General features: G+C 42.5%; 1 protein-coding gene and 1 non-coding gene across 3 annotated transcripts; both read left to right on the top strand.

Moving 5' to 3' along the window:
- The first annotated feature begins 11,582 nt into the window (after nucleotides 1-11,582).
- On the top strand, nucleotides 11,583-15,629 carry Trmt10c (tRNA methyltransferase 10C, mitochondrial RNase P subunit). 2 transcript variants are annotated; one of them, XM_021660368.2, is made up of 2 exons: nucleotides 11,583-11,829; nucleotides 14,102-15,629. In XM_021660368.2, the coding sequence occupies exons 1-2, from the start codon at nucleotides 11,732-11,734 to the stop codon at nucleotides 15,309-15,311; spliced, it is 1,308 nt and encodes a 435-aa protein (XP_021516043.1). In that variant the 5' UTR covers nucleotides 11,583-11,731; the 3' UTR covers nucleotides 15,312-15,629. The 2 variants fall into 2 exon arrangements, with proteins under 2 accessions (XP_021516043.1, XP_060226532.1); XM_060370549.1 differs by lacking the exon at nucleotides 11,583-11,829 and adding an exon at nucleotides 11,880-12,843.
- LOC132648814 (small nucleolar RNA SNORA70) lies at nucleotides 13,583-13,717 on the top strand. Its single transcript, XR_009587217.1, has one exon. It is a non-coding gene; the product is annotated as a small nucleolar RNA SNORA70 (small nucleolar RNA).
- Nucleotides 15,630-16,726: the final 1,097 nt, after the last annotated feature.

Below are 16,726 nucleotides of genomic sequence, written 5' to 3'. Positions count from 1 at the left end.
TATTGGTTTAAACTTTAAAGCACAAGCCTGAACAACAACAACAGCTAGCCAGATGGAGACATGTCCAGCCACCTACAGGGGAGGAACTAGCCTTACCACATTCTTTCCTGCCCACTAGAGATACAGTTGTAGGAAACCGGCCCATACAGCCAGGCCAGAGCTGTTTATGCAATTGGCACCTAAAGTAAACCAATCATTTCAAAAGTCAGTTTCCCTTACCCAATCATGTAATGCCAAGGCATGTAATCTGCCGCTTGCAGTTTTGCCCTTTAAACACCTTGTTCCCCTAGACCACAGGGCCACACTCTTCCTCTTCAAATAGGGAGGTTGCTGCGACCCAGGCTCAAGCTTGTAATAAAAAGATCCTCATGTGTTTTGCAGCGGAGTCAATTCCTGGTGGGTCTTTGGGTGTCTCACGAATAAAGTTAATATAGGAACTGGAGAGAAGCCCAGAGGTTAAAAGCATCCACTGCTATAGCAGAAGAGCTCTGTTTGGTTCCTGACTCCCACATGACAACTCATAACCATGTGTAACTCCATTTCCAGATCTAACCCCTTCTTCTGACCTCCTTGGGCTCCTGCATTCGTGGTGGACATAAATTCATATAGGCAAACACCCATGCATATAAGTAAGATAAGTAAAACAGCTTAAATGAGAGTTAATACAACAAGATCTATCAATCATCTGGCCAGGAGACCACCCCTGAGAAGAGCTAATTCAACTGAAAGCATGATAAGGATGTGAGAAGAATAAGTATTCCCTTAATGAGCTTATGTGCTTACACTCCAGAAATCCCTCCTTCAGTGCAGTTGTTTGCAGAACTTCACAGATAAGCCTTCTCATTTTTCTGGGTTCTAACTCATAAAGCATAATTTTTTTTCCTTTCCTATCTATCTTTCAGATACCATCCAAAAGCATGCTTTCCTTGACACTCTTTTTCACTGTTTCTCTGAAGGCTTCCTTGCTCCCTACCCCTTTCCTCCCTCTGCTGCTTTCCTCTATCCCTAACTCGATAAAACATGACTTCCTCTACTTTGTCTTTCTAATTCCTGGCAGCTGCTGGCATTCTCAGCCCCGCTCGCTCAGTTGGTTGGTAGAGCATGAGACTCTTAATCTCAGGATTGTGGTTTTGAGCCCCACGTTGGGCACCAGCTATTTCGGGGCTTTCTCAGATCAAATAATGATGCTGAGATTTCTCAGGAACTTTAAAGCTTGGGCCTTTTGCTAGGAAAGTCTCCCATCAACTGTCAAAACTATTCTAGCACTATGATCCACCATATGGCTAGAACTTTACCTCTCTGCTCCATTCTGGTCAGTGTCTGTACCCTTCCTGGTCCTCACAATTGTCCCACTTCGGCTTGCCTCTTGCTGCCCTGAAGTTCTGCCCTCGTGTTTCCTTCCCCAGATATTTGCTGTCAGGTCTTTATTACAACCAATCAGCAGCAAGACATAGAGGCATAGAGTGCTGTCTGACTTTCATGTTTTTGAGCAGATAAAGCCAAAGATGGGCTTTATCTGCTCAAAATGACAATAGAAATGACAATAGCAAGATCCTGCTAGCACACAGCTTTCTTCCTGGTACAGAAAAAGATATTTCAGTTGCAAGAAAGAAAAAAACAAACAAAACTCAGAAACCTGCTTCACCAGGACCATTGGCCTAGGGAGATAAAGTTGCTTAGCTACTGGTATGAGGAGCCCCTAAGCCCTGATCAGAGTCAATAGCCTTCACCAGGCCATGCCCTGATAGAGCCTCCATAGGCACCCACCAGTTTGGGCCAGTTTGAACCAGTTTAGAGAGCCCCTAGCCCCTAATCAAGCACTAGCTAGCCCTAGCTAATCATCAGTGCACTCATACCCTTGCTTTTGACCTGCACCAATCACAAAAAGATGACATAACTATCCCTGAAATTCCCCTAGTTGACCTTGAATAGAGTTCCCATGCTTATCTGGGGGTTGCCATTCTTCCTGAATGGTGATCCCCACAAGCTGGTTCTCTGCAGAATAAACGCCTTTTGTTGTTTGCACACTACCTGAGTTTGGGGTCATTCTTTCAGGGTCTTCTGGACCCTAACAAAACTTGGTTTCTCTGTAATATAAGAACATGCCTGAAATCCCAACACTCAGGAGTTGAAAATGTGAGGATCAGATGTTCAAAGTTGTCCTCAGCGTTCTTCTGAGAGCTCACCCAACTAGGGGTGGTCTCTGAACAAAAGAAGTTTCTCCTTCCATTAATAACAATCAATAGCATCTACTCAAATATATTTCCCCAGTCTCCAAATACTCCAAATAGTGTAGAAGGACCTATCTTGCCTGAAGTAGTTTTAGATGTATATACAAGACCCTCAAGACCCTTGTATATACAAGGGCCCTCAAAGTGAAGTCTTAGGGGGAAACCTTCATCTCCTTTGGACAGGGTCCTACTGTGGCTAGCCTGAAACACACCATGTTGTCAAGGGGGAGCTTGAACTCACAGAGATCTACCTATCTCTGTCTCTTGAGTACTGTCATTAAAGGCATGTGCTCCCATACCAAGCCTGTTGGCTATCTTACACCTTGTAAGATGATTGGGCATGCCTGTGATTAAAATCAAATGCATTACGATCAATGTGCATCAGTGAAATAGTTAGATAATCTGTCAGTCAAAATAGAGACCCGAGACCATCAAGATGGCCCAATGGATAGTAGCTCAGTGGACAGGGAAATGGTGCAGTATACAGGCCTACACTCACACATATACTATACACACAGACAAAATAAATAAAATGAAACAAAAAAAATAAAATAGCCACCCAAACTATGCCCTAATAACCAAACTCCTTCTCTTCAACCCCATCAAAAGAAGCCAGAAAGCCTGACAATCCCCGGAACCCCAACAGTGCAAGAGAGAGTTGAACGCTTTTCTCTAACTTTCACAGTGTGTGTGTGTGTGTGTGTGTGTGTGTACGTGTGTGCATGCATGCTTGTGTATTCTTATTGCTTATATATGCTTGAGGACATGTATATGACACACCAAATCAGGCAATGTAAAAGGTATATTTTTAATCCAGATCCTTGCGTATCTTCCTTCATGTGGCCCACTGCTCTCTTGCAGCATATTCTGAACTGTTTTGTACCTTTCCTAAGTATTCTTGTTTGTTGCAAACTGTCTAAGTCCTATTTCAATCTTGTGAATAAGGAGCCAGGAACCTCAAAATACCAGGTCCAGACTCAGGCCAATTATTGTGGCACATGCCTGTAAGCCCACCACTTGGAAAGTGACAGCAGGAAGATGAGGATCCCAAAGTCATCCTCATCCACATAACAAGTTCAGAGCCAGACCAGCTGGATGAGACCATCTGTCAAACAAACACACACTTCTCCAAGAGAATGCCTTGAGCCCCACCCTAAGTAGCTATTAAAGCTAAGATCTCAGAGGTTTTTCTGTGTGTTATTTCTGCCTCCGCTAGGTGGTGCAATTAGAATTCTTTCAATCTAGACTCCTAGGTAACAGTCTGTCCTGGGTTCGGTTGATTAATATTTGTTTTGTTTTTAATCTTGTATAAGTGTGTGTGAGTGTGTGGCATTTGTATGTGTGCAAGCATATATAGGCACTAAGGACTGCCGAAAGACACTCTTTGGCTGGGAAGACCAACTGAGCCACCCGGAAAAGATGCTTTCTAACCTATTGAGCTGCCTGCGGCTGTTCAGTGAACTCCAGGTTTTCAGTTTTCATGAGTTGTCACCTGTTCTGGGGTGGGCTGTGGTGATGGAGCTGTCTTTGAAGTATTTCTTCTCACCAGTATTCCTCTAGATAACAGCAATAAAACTCATTTGCCAAATTGGACTTTGGTGGTATCTGAACTTTTGTCAGTAGTGTTTTTCCTATAGTGTAGGGAGATATGAACTCACAGTGATATGCCTGCCTCTGCCTTCCTGAGTGCTGGGATTACAGGTGTGGACTACCATTGCCAGCTGGAAATGGCAAATTTTAGGCCAGTCTGAACTACAAAGACACTGTCTTCTAAAAATGTCTCCTTTTTTATTCTACCTGGCTCCTCCTACTCATCCTACCTCTACTCATCTTTTATCTGTTTGTGTTATTGTTGGTTTGAAAGCCCACCAACTACCATTCTTTGCCCTAATAATGGTCTCTTCACCAACTAGACACACAAATATCTTTAAAAGAAAAAAAAAAAGAAACTGCAAGATTCCCAGGTATGGCAGCACACACCTGTAATCCCAACACTCTGGGAACCAGAGCCAGGCAGATCTCTGTGAGTTTGAGGCCAGCCTGGTCTACCAAGCAAGTCCAAAATAGTCAAGTCTACACATAAAAACCCCGTCTCAAAAATAAATAAATAAATAAAATAAATTGGAAGAGAATAAATAAATACTGTATAGTGTTTGTTACCATAAATATTTGATTTTTGGTGTGTTCTCTGGAAAAACAAAAAACCTTCTAGTTAATAAGGTTCATGTTTTACATATCCTCAATCTATTTTATATTTGGCACAGAAAATTATGTTTTACAGCTTAGCACCTGAATAAACAAGACTTGAGATCTAAAAGCCACTGAAGTTTTGTTCAAACCAGTTGTGATGATTAATCTGTCCACTTGAATGGATTTAGAATCACCGTGGAAACACACTTCTGAATGCATCTATGAAAGTTTTTCCCCTGAAAGATTTAAGTGAAAAGAGACAACCTTCCCTGAATGTGGGTAGCACTATCTCACGGTTGGGGCTGAGACCAAATAGGAGAAAATGAACTGAGCACCAGGATGTGCTCATCAAATTCACTCTCCTGTTACCCTGCCTTTCCGCTTTGATGGTTGGTACCTGTGGTGGTTTAAATAGGAATGGCCCCCACAGAGTCCTATTTGAATGCTTGGCCAGAGGTGTGGCATTGTTCGAGTAGGTGTGGCCTTGTTGGAGGAAGTGTGTCACTGTGGAGGTGGGCTTTGAAGTCTTAAATGTTCTAGCTATAGCCAGTGTGGCACACAGTCTCCTTTTGCTACCTGCAGATCAAGATATAGAACTCTCAGCTCCTTCTCCAGCACTGTAGATGCCTGGACACTGCCATGCTTCCTGCCATGATAATGATGGACTAAACCTCTGAAACTGTAAGAAAATACCAATGAAATGTTTTCCTTTATAAGAGTTGCTATGGTTGTGGTGTCTCTTCACAACTCCCTCAAAATAAACCCTTTCTTAAGTTGCTTTTTTTACCTTTTTTGTCACAACATAAGAAAAATAACTAATACAATGTATTTTAAATGAGAATTTAAGAGTATGTGTCATTAGTTCATTCAATAAATTAATCGTTTATGGTTGTTACTAGTCTGAATCAGGAATGTTCTCCCAAAGAACCATGCTTTACAGTCTTTTCCCTTAGCTTGGTGCTGCTGGCTGATTGAAATGCTGAGAAAGGATGTAATGGGTGTTTTTTTTTTAGGCTACTGAGATGTGCATTAAATGAAACTGTGGGAGCTGAAGTCTCTTCTTTCTCTTTCACTTTCTGGTCATGCACTAAGTTGCTTTGGGGCTGGGAAATGGCATGGTTGGTGCCATGGTGGCTTCTCAAATGTGAGGATATGAATTTGAGCTCCAGAATCCATGTGAAAAAAGCCAACAATGGTAGCACACACTTGTGATCCCAGCACTGGGGAAATGGAGACAGGATTCTTGGGGCTTACTGGCCAGCCAGCCTGGTATGGTGAATCACAGGCCCAATAGAGTTCTCATCTCAGAAGTTAAAAGTAGGCAATATTCCTGAAGACCAGCACCCAAGGTTGTCCTCCTGCCTCCTCATGCATTGCAAACAGGTGCCTCACACCTGCACACAACCATGCAACCAAATAAAATAAAATAAAATAAATTTGATTGATTCATGTATATAAAAAATAAATAGATTTGCACACACTACATTTTCTCCATCATTGCCCTCCATATGGCCCTACTACCAGAGACTTTAAAGCATTGGAGCTGCCTAATCGTGGACCAGAACATCAAAACTGTGAGCAAAACCAAACCTTTTATCACAGCATAGAAATTGTCTCAGGTAGTTATCATAGTAGATGATGCCTGACACAATTTGTTTCTGTCTTTGGAGCAACCCACTTAGACCCCCAAACCTTTATCTTTTCCCTTTAAGTTCTTCCCTCAAGAATTCAGCCTTGGAGGGGATGGAGAGATAGCTCAGAAGTTAAGGGCACTGTGTGCTCGTCCAGAGGTCCTGAACTTAATTCCCAGCAACCACATGGTGGCTCACAACCATCTGTAATGGAATCTGACGTCTTCATCTGTCATGCATGTATACATCCTGTTAGGATACTAATATGCATGAGAGAGAGAGAGAGAGTGAGAGAGAGAGAGAGAGAGAGAGAGAGAGAGAGAGAGAACCCCTTGGGGCTGGAGAGATGGCTCAGTGATTGAGAGCATTGGTTGCTCTTCCAGACAACCCAGGTTCAATTCTCAGTACTAATATGTCAGCTTGGAACTATCTGTAACTCCAGTTCCAGCAGATTTAACACCCTCTTCTGGCCTTTTGAACAGCAGGCAAGTGCATGGTACACACAGACACACATGCAGGCAAAACACCAATACACATAAAATTAAATTAAATTAAAAGGTAGTGAGCCTACTTTACCTTTTCAGATATCGGGAACACTATATACAGTGATCTTGTATATGGATCATAACTTACACAGCCTGATTCATATTTCATTTCTTTGGGGGTCTCTGAGACAATCAGGGTTGGGAGATATTACTACTGGTAATGACTTCCTGAGCCAAGAAGGAAGTCCTGTTCAATACAACTCAGTAGCCGATGTTGGCTCAAACTTCTAGAGTCTAACACTAGACAGTTTATTGTAGGCATATTTAAATACAGTACAATTAAAAAAAAAAAGGTTTCCTGGTATAACATAATCTCTTGTGTACATGGGAGAACCAAAACTTTTCTTAAAGTACATATCACTTCTTCCATGAAGATGGGTTCTACAGATAGGCTACATGTGTTAGCTGAAGGACTGAGAGTAGGATCTGGTGTGCTCTCTGTCACACAAATAGTGTAAAAGTCATCTGGGCTACTAGCTACCTCTGATCCTGCTTGTGGGAGCTTGCTATGGCCTATCTCCACAGATAGCACAGAAAGACAGGCTATTAACTTCCTCCATTTCCAGCCTGCTGGGTGGGAAAAATAGGTTGTACATCTCTCACATTGAAGAGACGATTCTTTGTTTAACATTCCTGGTTTCCCTAGTGCTTATCTGTGAGGGCAAGGACCTTTGTTTTCCCAACACATTTCCACTACTGTAATTTCCATTTGGTTAACAGTAAAATTCATTGTGCTGGCTAGTTTTATGTCAACCTGACACAAGTGACAAGAGTCACAGGAAAGGAGGGAAACACAATTGAGAAAATGCTTCCATACAATCCAGCTATAGGGCATTTTCTTAATTAGTGATGGACAGGGGAAAGTCCAGTCCACTGTAGGTGGGGTCATCTGCCGGACCCCACTGGCAGAGCCAAAAAGTTCTTGAGTTAGGAGTGAAGATTGAAAGAAAATTTTTAAAAAGCCAACACATGACACACAGGATGAGTTCGAGAGGGCTGCCAGTAGAAACTGTCACACTGGTTTATTCCACAATTCCTTTTTATAGTCAGAGCAAAGCACCTCGATAAAATGAAGGGGTTCGTTGAGAAGTCAAACCTCCGCCACGTGTCTGGGTGATCCTCACACAAACAAAAGGAAATGAACTTGGCAAAACAAGTTCCTGCCTATCCCTACCTCCAGGTGAAGGCCAGAGTGAAATCAAGCACCTCTCCACAGTCGTCCCTGGGCTGGTGGTCCTGGGTTAAGCAGGCTGAGCAAGCCATCCAAAGCAAGCCATTAAGCCACATTCCTCCATGGGTGCCATATCAGCTTCTGCCTCCAAGTTCCTGCCATTTGAGTTCCTGGCCTGACTTCCTCCAGTGATAGAGTACAAGTGAAAGTATAAGCCAAAGAAACACTTTCCTCTCCAGCTTGCTTTTGCTCATAGTGTTTCATCATAACAACAGTAACTCCAACTAAGACATTTATTAATGTCTGCTATGGAAATAAATAAAGAGCAACAAAATGAGAAAGCCAAACCCCATTTATGCTGAGCTTTCTGTATCAAGGAATGGATGACCATCACTGTTCTGGATGAAATTCAAAGACAGAAGAGCAGTCATGCCTTACAGTGTGGATAGAGGCTTCTGGTATGTCTTCTGGGTGAACCTACTGGAAGTGGAACATCCTAAGGGTTTGGGAAGGAGTATATATTTGACCTTTTCTGACTGATCTCAGATTATCAACAGGGAAAAAAAAATAGCAAAGCCGAGCAGGTGAGATCGTTCAGTGAAGAGAGCCCATTAGTGTGGACATCTATAATCTGTGCTCCAACTGGAAAATAGATGGCAAAGATTGGTAAATCTCTAGGTTCACAGCATCTAACCTGGTGTATGTAGCAGAAAAGCAACAAAGAAACCTTACCTCAAGCAATGTGAAAGATAAGGATCAACACCTAAGGCTTTCCTGATTTCCATATATGTGCTCATACTTGCACTTACAAATTTATACACATCACATGTACACAGGGATGATTTTTAAAAAGCAGTAAAGCCATCAGTTATTAACCTGTCCTGGCCATTTGGCACAAGTTCTCACAGAAATTATTAGTTTGTTTTCTGGGCTGTAGCAGGAGATAAAAATATGGCTTCCTGGGCTGGAGAGATGGCTCAGAGGTTAAGAGCACTCCAAAGGTCCTGAGTTGAAGTCCCAGCAACCACATGGTGGCTCCCAACCATCTGGAATAAGATCTGCTGCCCTCTTCTGGTGTGCAGGCACACATGCAGGAAGAATACAATATAAATAATAAATAAAAGTTGGAAGAAAGAAAGATCACTTCCTACATGTCTACTTCATGCCAGGATAGCTTTCTGGGATGTTTACTGTATTGTTAGTTAAAGCTGAGTTCTAGTGGCATATGCCTTTAATCCCAGCACTCAGGAGGCATAGGCAAGGAGTGAGTTGGAGGCTAGCCTGGTCTACAGAGCAAATCCTGGACGGCCAAGGCTATGCAGAGCAATCCTGTATCAAAAAAAAAAAAAAAAAAAAACACAAGAGTTGGTTAGGTTACCTGGGCAGACTGTAGAAGAGTTTTCTCCATATTTGTATTTCCCCTCCTTCTTTTCAACAGATTCTTACTACATAGCTTTGGCTAGCCTGGAACTCACTATATACCATGCTATCCCCAAACTCCCAGAGATTCGCCTGCCTCTAACTCCCAAATGCTGTGATTACAAGCATGTGCCCTTTTGTTGTTGTTTTTTCAAGTCAGGGTTTCCCTTTGTAACAGCCCTAGCAGTCCCGGAACTCACTTTGTGGACCAGGTTGACCTCCCAAGTCCTGGGTTTAAAGCCATATGCCATGTCTGGCTAAAGGCCTAGACCTTTGCTTGTCCTTTCAAATACCTGGTCTGTTGCTACTGTACATTATTCACAATTACTAAGGAAGTCTTTACCTTAGGGCAGAAAGATAATGTCATTATGAAACCCTTAATTTAGTATCATGTACTGCAGAAAGAATTCAACAAGCTAAAAAATTTTACTTTCCCCTAGCACTTCCTAGCACTTGAGTATTGACTTTCAATGGTTACTGATATCTCAAGTGTCACTGAACAATCTTTGTTGTTGTTAAGACGGGGTCTTTCTAAGTAGCCTTAGCTGTCCTAGAACTCCCTTAGTAGACTGGGCTGGCCTCAAATTCGGGAAGCCACTTTCCTCTGAGGACTAGCACCTGAGTGACCTGGTACATGCACACTGTAGTGGGTACTGGCAATAAACTGATCAATCAGGTTTAGAATTAAATTTTATTTACTTTTTTACATTCTTGGTTTTTTGAGAGAGTTTTTCTGTGTATCTCTGGCTGTCCTGAAACTCACTTTGTAGACCAGGCCACCCCTGCCACCCCAAGTGGCTAGGATTAAAGGTGTGAGCCACTATACCTGGCTCCAATTAAATTTTTAAATAGAACTGTAAGCTGTTGTGGATGGAAAAATGTTTTGATTTTGATCCCAGGTGTAGCATATGGGACTGATTCAGACTGTCCACAGCAGCAAACTCTTTGCCCCATAAGGGCTCTGAGAGGGACCCTTTGCCAGCTGCAGACAGTTTAAATCTGAAGACTCTTGAGAGGGAATGAAGGCCAGAGCCTAGAGAGAGAGAGAGGAGAGCTCTGAGAAGGAAGAAGGCTGCTGGTGTCCACCCTTGCTGTTCCTATTGATACATTTGGATTAGAAGATGTTAGAGATATCCTGAACCTAAGACTAGATTTGCCCCAAGGAACCTGACAACCCCAAGCAGCAGGAATTAGCCTAAGAACTATGATCCCTTTCCCTACAAGCTACCGTTCCTTCTCTCCTACCTGGTGTCGGGTGTTGGTAGGGATTGGGATAGTGTGGGGAGAAAGAGGTAGATTTGAGGGCAGAGGCCGAGGAGGCTTTGGAGGCTTCCACAGGGTCTTGGAGGAGGCCTGCTATCTGCATTTGCTGGTTTGCTGGTTATCTGGACTTCTGGATTTCCTGATGACGAATATTGGTATTGCTCCAAAAGAATCCTGTGACCCTACCCAACAGGAAAAAGCAAAGAGAACTCTGCCTCCTTTCCCCACTAACCTTTTCTCTCTCGCACCTGATACTACGGCGTTGGAAGGGAAAGGGGATGCTGCTTCTTCTTCCTGCTGGGTAGGGTCGTAGGATTCTTTTGGGGGGAAAAATATCCTTTGTTGTCAGGAAATCCAGTAGTCCAAATAACCAAGTAACCGGCAAGCGCAGCTAGCAGTCCTCCTACGCCCCCTCCAAGCAGCCGTGAAATTTTCCTCGGCCTCCAAAGCCTCCCTGGCCTCTACCCCCAAATCTATGTCTTTCTCCCTACTCCATCCCAATCCCTTCTAACACCCAACACCGGGTAGGAGAGAAGGAACGTTAGTAGAGAGCGTAGTTCTTAGGCTACTTCTTGCTGCTTAAGGTCGTCAGGTTTCTTGGAGCTAACTGCTTCTCATCCAACTGTATCAACAGGAACAACAGGGTGGACACCAGCACCCTTTTTCTCAGAGCTCCACTCTCTCTCTCTGGGCTCTGGCCTTTATTTCCTCTCAGGGTCCTCAGATTTAAACTATCTGCAACTGGCAAAGGGCCCCTCTCAGAGCCCGCATGGGGCAAATATTTTGTTGCTGTGGACAATCTGGATCAATCCCATATTTTACACCTGGGATCAAAACAAAGATATGTTTACATCCACAACAGGAAGACCTGCGTCGGATCGTTTTTGTTATTACACGCATATAACTAGACTAACCAAACTGAGAGCCTGTGAAAGTTCCAGTCCTAACGACTATGCAATAAATGGAGTGGCGGGGCGCAAGTGACAAGGCCCCCGAGCCGACTCAAGACCTCATTTTCACAAAGACACAAGGGCAGGCAGGCAGCGAGACCGCAGACCAACTTTAAGCGGGGAAACTGCAGGCCGGGTAAACGTCAGAGGTAGCGCCGGAATAGGCGGGGCTTCCGGGGACCCCGGATTTCCGGCGGCCGCCGCGGGCAGCCCTCGTCCTTTCTACGCCCCGTGCTGTTCCCGCCGCGGTGTGCACGCGGCCCAGTTCGCGTGTCTTGGCCATCCGCTCTGGGGCCCACACTCTTGTCCTTGCGGGCTTCCCAATGCCGGGATGCTGGTGCTGCGTAGACTCAGTGGCCCTCCTGGACGCAGGCTGTGGAGCGTGTGCGCGAACAGCTGCAGGCGAGAGGAAGCTGTGATTCACAGATCGTAAGTTAACAAACGACCTGACGCAGAAGCCCTGTTTGCCAAAACCATCTTCATCGTCGCGCTGTAAAGTTTAAGTTGGCAGGGGTGGCAGAGACAGTTCAGCGTTAAAGATGCTTAGTGCTCTTGCAGAGGGTTTAAGTATGGTTTTCAACACCCACTTCGGACGGCTCACAACTGACTTCCTGTATCTCTGGCCAGGTGACCCCGTGCCTTCGGTCTTTTCCGGCACCCGCATACCGGAGCACGGAACTAGGCCTGCACAGACGCACACATAGAACTTTAAGATAAAATCCTTTAAAAATTGGGTTTACATAATGATTGTGGCGGGCGAGGCCTGTAGTTTGAGGCTTGGGGAGGCTGAGGCAGTTGGAGTTAGCCAGCCTGCGCTAAAGAGTGGAGAACCTGTAAAAATTTTAAATTATTTTTGTGTTTTAATTCCTATTACCAAAAGTGTCTCCACTAGTTATAAAAGCAACACGCAACCATATTGTTTTTATCATTATTTTTTTGGAGGCAGGGTCAACGCCTGGACCAAAGCGAAGTTTTTGAAATCACTGTCAAACACAGGGCCGGAGGATCCTGAGTTAAATATTTCTCAAAATCTGGTATCAGTTTTTATTGGGGGGGGGTGTTTTTGTTTTTAAATCTTTAAGGTCTAAATTTTTTATTTTTTGAGACAGAATTTGACTGTATCCGTAGCTGGCATGGAACTCACTATGTAGACCAGGCTGGCCACGTCTAGCTGTATAGACACAGTACTTATCCAAATGGGATAGTTTGGAAAATTGTATTATAGGAACAGGATGCTGTTAAACTAATAGGGCAGCTTGATCTGAAGTGTGAAATGAAGAGGTGTTCAGCTGAAAAGGCAAGCAAATGGTGATATGAAAACCTGCTTAAGCCACATTTATGCACTTGGATCCGAACAGAACACAAAGTTATGATTATGTTGGTCTGGGAAGGAGTGTATTTCAGCATCTGCACAGACCAGAGGATCATTACAGGAAGCCGAAGGTCGGTGGAATTTTCTTTTCCTCTCACATTTTACATCAGCTCACAAACTTTTAAGAATCTTCATTGTCTTGTGGAACAACCAGTTCTTCAAGATAAAATTATGGAGCATTACATATATTCGCTCCAGTTTTGGACATTTTATTTTATAACATTATTTGCTATAAACTCGCAGCTGAAACATTTATTGATTGTTTTAATCAGCTGCTCTGGATTTCTGGTTTGGAAGCACAAAGTAGTTTGTGGGGCAGCTCTTCAGTATTTTTTTTTTTTTTAAATCAGGTGCCATCCTATGTAAATTTCCGCCTTCTTGTCTTCCTTTTTGCTTTTATGAAGGATCTGGAGTTTGGATATGTATCTGGAGGAGACTATAACATTTTTTTCTCAGCCCTGTAATTCCCATATAATTTTGCTGTCTAGTTACATTGATCCTCAAAGCCTATTACTATAACAAATCCAAAAAGGATATTTGGGTCAACCTGTTTAAAAATATATTGAAATTAATATATAAAGTAGCAGGGAGCAAGGTGTGGTGATACATGGCTATAGTGCCAATTATGTCATAGGCTGAGGCAGATCACTCAGGTTGAGTTTGATATCACCCTGATTAGCATGACAAGACCCTTGTCTCACAAAATTTTTTGACGAGTAAGTGATCACATGCTTAGGAGTTAAATTAATGGTGTATAACATTTTATGTTTTTCAAAGGTTTCACTTCATGCTTCAGAAATCAATTGTCCTGTGCAGCCAATTAAGCCGACCAGGTTCCTTTCTTCGTGGGGTTCTGGTGTGCAATGGTTGCAAATAGTATCCTCCTTGGTAGTGTATGCAGCCTGTTGAAAGTGCAGGTTGCCCAAAGGGACCTTGGAGACAGTTTTTAGGTGGATAATCATGTCTCATTGCAATGCTATTTTCATCCTAGTGTCTAGACAAGTGCTTGGGCTTCCTAGAACACAGTGGTCAGGGTTCACATTGGTCAGGTCAGGTCTATCCACACCAAGCTGCGGAATAAGGAATGTGTGGCTGAGGCCCAATTAGAGCCAACTTCAGCTTTGCTGACAGCCAGAAGATCCACATCTTAGTGATGTGGGCCTTCACCAAGTTTAGTGCAGCTCATTTTAAAGCCCTGGTAGCTGAGAAGTGGCTTTCTCTGATGGCTGTGGGGTCAAAATATTCCCAGTTGTGGCAGACGCAGCTTTCCCAAGACCCAAGGAAGTTTTAAAATCTTTATCTAACTTACTTTTAATTTTTCTTTTCTAGGGGTTCCTCACATTTCTTCAAAATGAATGTTACTGTCCGTTTCCTAAGAACTTTTCCCAGGTTGCTGGTGCCATTTACTTTTAATAGGAAGAGAAAGACTTTATATTCAACAATTCTACAGAGGTATATGTCTTCCAAAGTACCTTCTTTGCCCTGTCATAATGACAGTACATCCCCTTCTGAACAGCTGGAATTGGATGGGTGGAAAACTACAATGAAATCTAGCATTCAAGGAGATGGTGTTTCAACAGTTTCAGATAAAGATGAAGATTCTCTAGCTGCCACCAGAGAATTAATTGAGATGTGGAGATTGCTTGGCAAAGAAGTACCAGAGCATATCACTGAAGAACAATTCAAAACCCTTATGGAATGTGCTTCTAAATCAGCCAAAAAGAAGTACTTAAGATATTTGTATGGTAAGGAAAAGTTGAAAAAAGCTGAGCAAAAAAAGAAGGCAATGAAAGCAGAGGCCAGAGAAGAAGCCAAAAAGGCCAGGTTGCTAGAAAGCACCGAGGAAGAGCAACAGGACTTTATGTTTCTTCGCCTCTGGGACCGAAAGATGAGCGCTGCAATGGGTTGGAAGGGTGTCCAGGCTATGCAGTTTGGACAACCTTTGGTTTTTGACATGTCTTATGATAATTATATGAAAGCAAATGAACTTCAGAATGCTGTTTCTCAACTTTTAGAAAGTGAAGGGTGGAACAGAAGAAATGTTGATCCTTTCCACATTTATTTCTGCAATCTCAAAACAGATGGTGCTTATCATAGAGAGTTAGTTAAGCGTTATGGAGAAAAATGGGATAAATTGCTCTTAACAGCAACCGAAAAATCTCCCATTGATTTATTTCCGAAGGACAGTATTATATATTTAACAGCAAATTCTCCCAATGTTATGACTACCTTCAAGCATGATAAAATTTATATAATTGGATCGGTTGTTGATAAAAATTCACAAACAGGCATATCGCTAGCTAAGGCTAAAAGGCTAGATCTAGCAACGGAACGCCTTCCATTAGATAAGTATTTACAATGGAATATTGGTAACAAAAATCTCACTTTAGATCAAATGATCCGTATTCTGCTCTGCATGAAAAATACTGGTAACTGGGAAGAGGCTCTGAAGTTTGTTCCCAGGAGAAAGCATTCTGGCTATCTAGAGATTACTCGGCATTCTCAGGAAGTTTTCAGGAAACTGAAGAAAAGATTTTAAGTTTATTTCCAAAAGGCCTCTTAAATGTATGCATATGGAAAAGGTGACCTAAATGAGAAACTGTGATAATTTAGGAACTAAATAGATTGGAAATGGTTAAAATAACATATCTTCCTAAGTGGAATTGTCTCTTAAAAGTAGTCTTTCCAGACTAACAGTCAGTAGAGGCGTTTGGTTGTTTGCTTGCAGTTTTGTTATTTGTTTTTCAAGACACGATTTCTCTGTAGCCTTGTGTGTATACACGAGGCTGGCCTCCAACTCAGTGATCTGCCTCGTTTTGCCTACCAAGTATTGAGATTAAAAGTGTGTACCACCGTTGCCGGCCTATGTCTTTTTCTTATTTAAATATCTATAAAACTTTGAAAGTATGTTTTATTTGTTGTAAAAACAATTAGAAAGGTTTATAGTTAATCTAGAATTGAACAAAATGAAACATCATTGTGATACTTTTTTTTTGGTAGCAGATTCTTTGAATATTAGACTTTCCTTTTTGGCTTGGGAATTTTGTGGGATTTTGTTGGTGGGGAGGGATTTCTTAAGTAGCCTATCAGCTTCAACTCCTGATTCTCTGCTTCCATATCCCAAATGAAGGGATTACCACCATGCCTGGCTCCATTATACATATTCGTTATCCATGTCAAACTATTCTTTCCTGAGAAAATAATTTAAATCTTTGTAAATTTGGTGTAGCCATTATGAAATTAAAGCCTGTGTACAATGCTAGGCATGTTTCAGGCACTAAGGGTAAGGTATATTCCTTAACACAATCTTGGTTATCCAAAAATTGCTTCTCCCTGGCATGTTCGGTGATTTCCTTATACTATGAAAAATGAGTTTAGATGTAAAACCAAATTCTTAGGGGAGAAAAAAAAATCTGGATTGGGAGGATGGCTCAGTGGGCTCTTGCAGAGAACTTGAGTTCATTTTCCAGAACCATGTCAGGTGGCTCACAACCACTTACAACTCCAGTGGATCTGACACTCTGGCCTCTTAAGGGCACCTGTACCAAACATGGATACAACCCATGCAAGTATATACACACAGGTGAATACAAATGCTGGAAAAAACAAGTAATTGGTTAATGGATACTATTTACTGTGTGGATAGCATTTCTAGGAAATACTGTTGTTCTCTAGTCATGGCTTTGAACATTTCTTAAGTTATTGTGGTTTGAAAAAAAATAGCCCCCATAGGCAGTGGCACTCTTGAGAGGTATGACCTTGTTAGAGTAGGTATAGCTTGTTGGAAGTGCATAACAAGAGGTGGCCTTTGAAGTCTGAGATCTCATTCCATGCCATAGATCTCATTATGGCAGTCTTCCTGCTGTCTGTGGATCTAGATGTAGAACTCTGTTCCTGCAGCACCATGTCTACTTCCTGCCATGATGATAGTCTAAAACATCTGAAACAGTAAGC

Source organism: Meriones unguiculatus, chromosome 17, assembly GCF_030254825.1.
Source record: "Meriones unguiculatus strain TT.TT164.6M chromosome 17, Bangor_MerUng_6.1, whole genome shotgun sequence".
NCBI lineage: Eukaryota > Metazoa > Chordata > Mammalia > Rodentia > Muridae > Meriones > Meriones unguiculatus.
This window is presented reverse-complemented; position numbering and strand designations above follow the sequence as displayed.

Bases quoted from the DNA above. Each gene is read 5' to 3' on its own strand.
- Trmt10c (XM_021660368.2), top strand. From the start codon at position 11,732: ATGCTGGTGCTGCGTAGACTCAGTGGCCCTCCTGGACGCAGGCTGTGG. The intron at 11,830-14,101 runs GTAAGTTAACAA...TTTCTTTTCTAG, and splicing joins GAAGCTGTGATTCACAGATC to GGGTTCCTCACATTTCTTCA.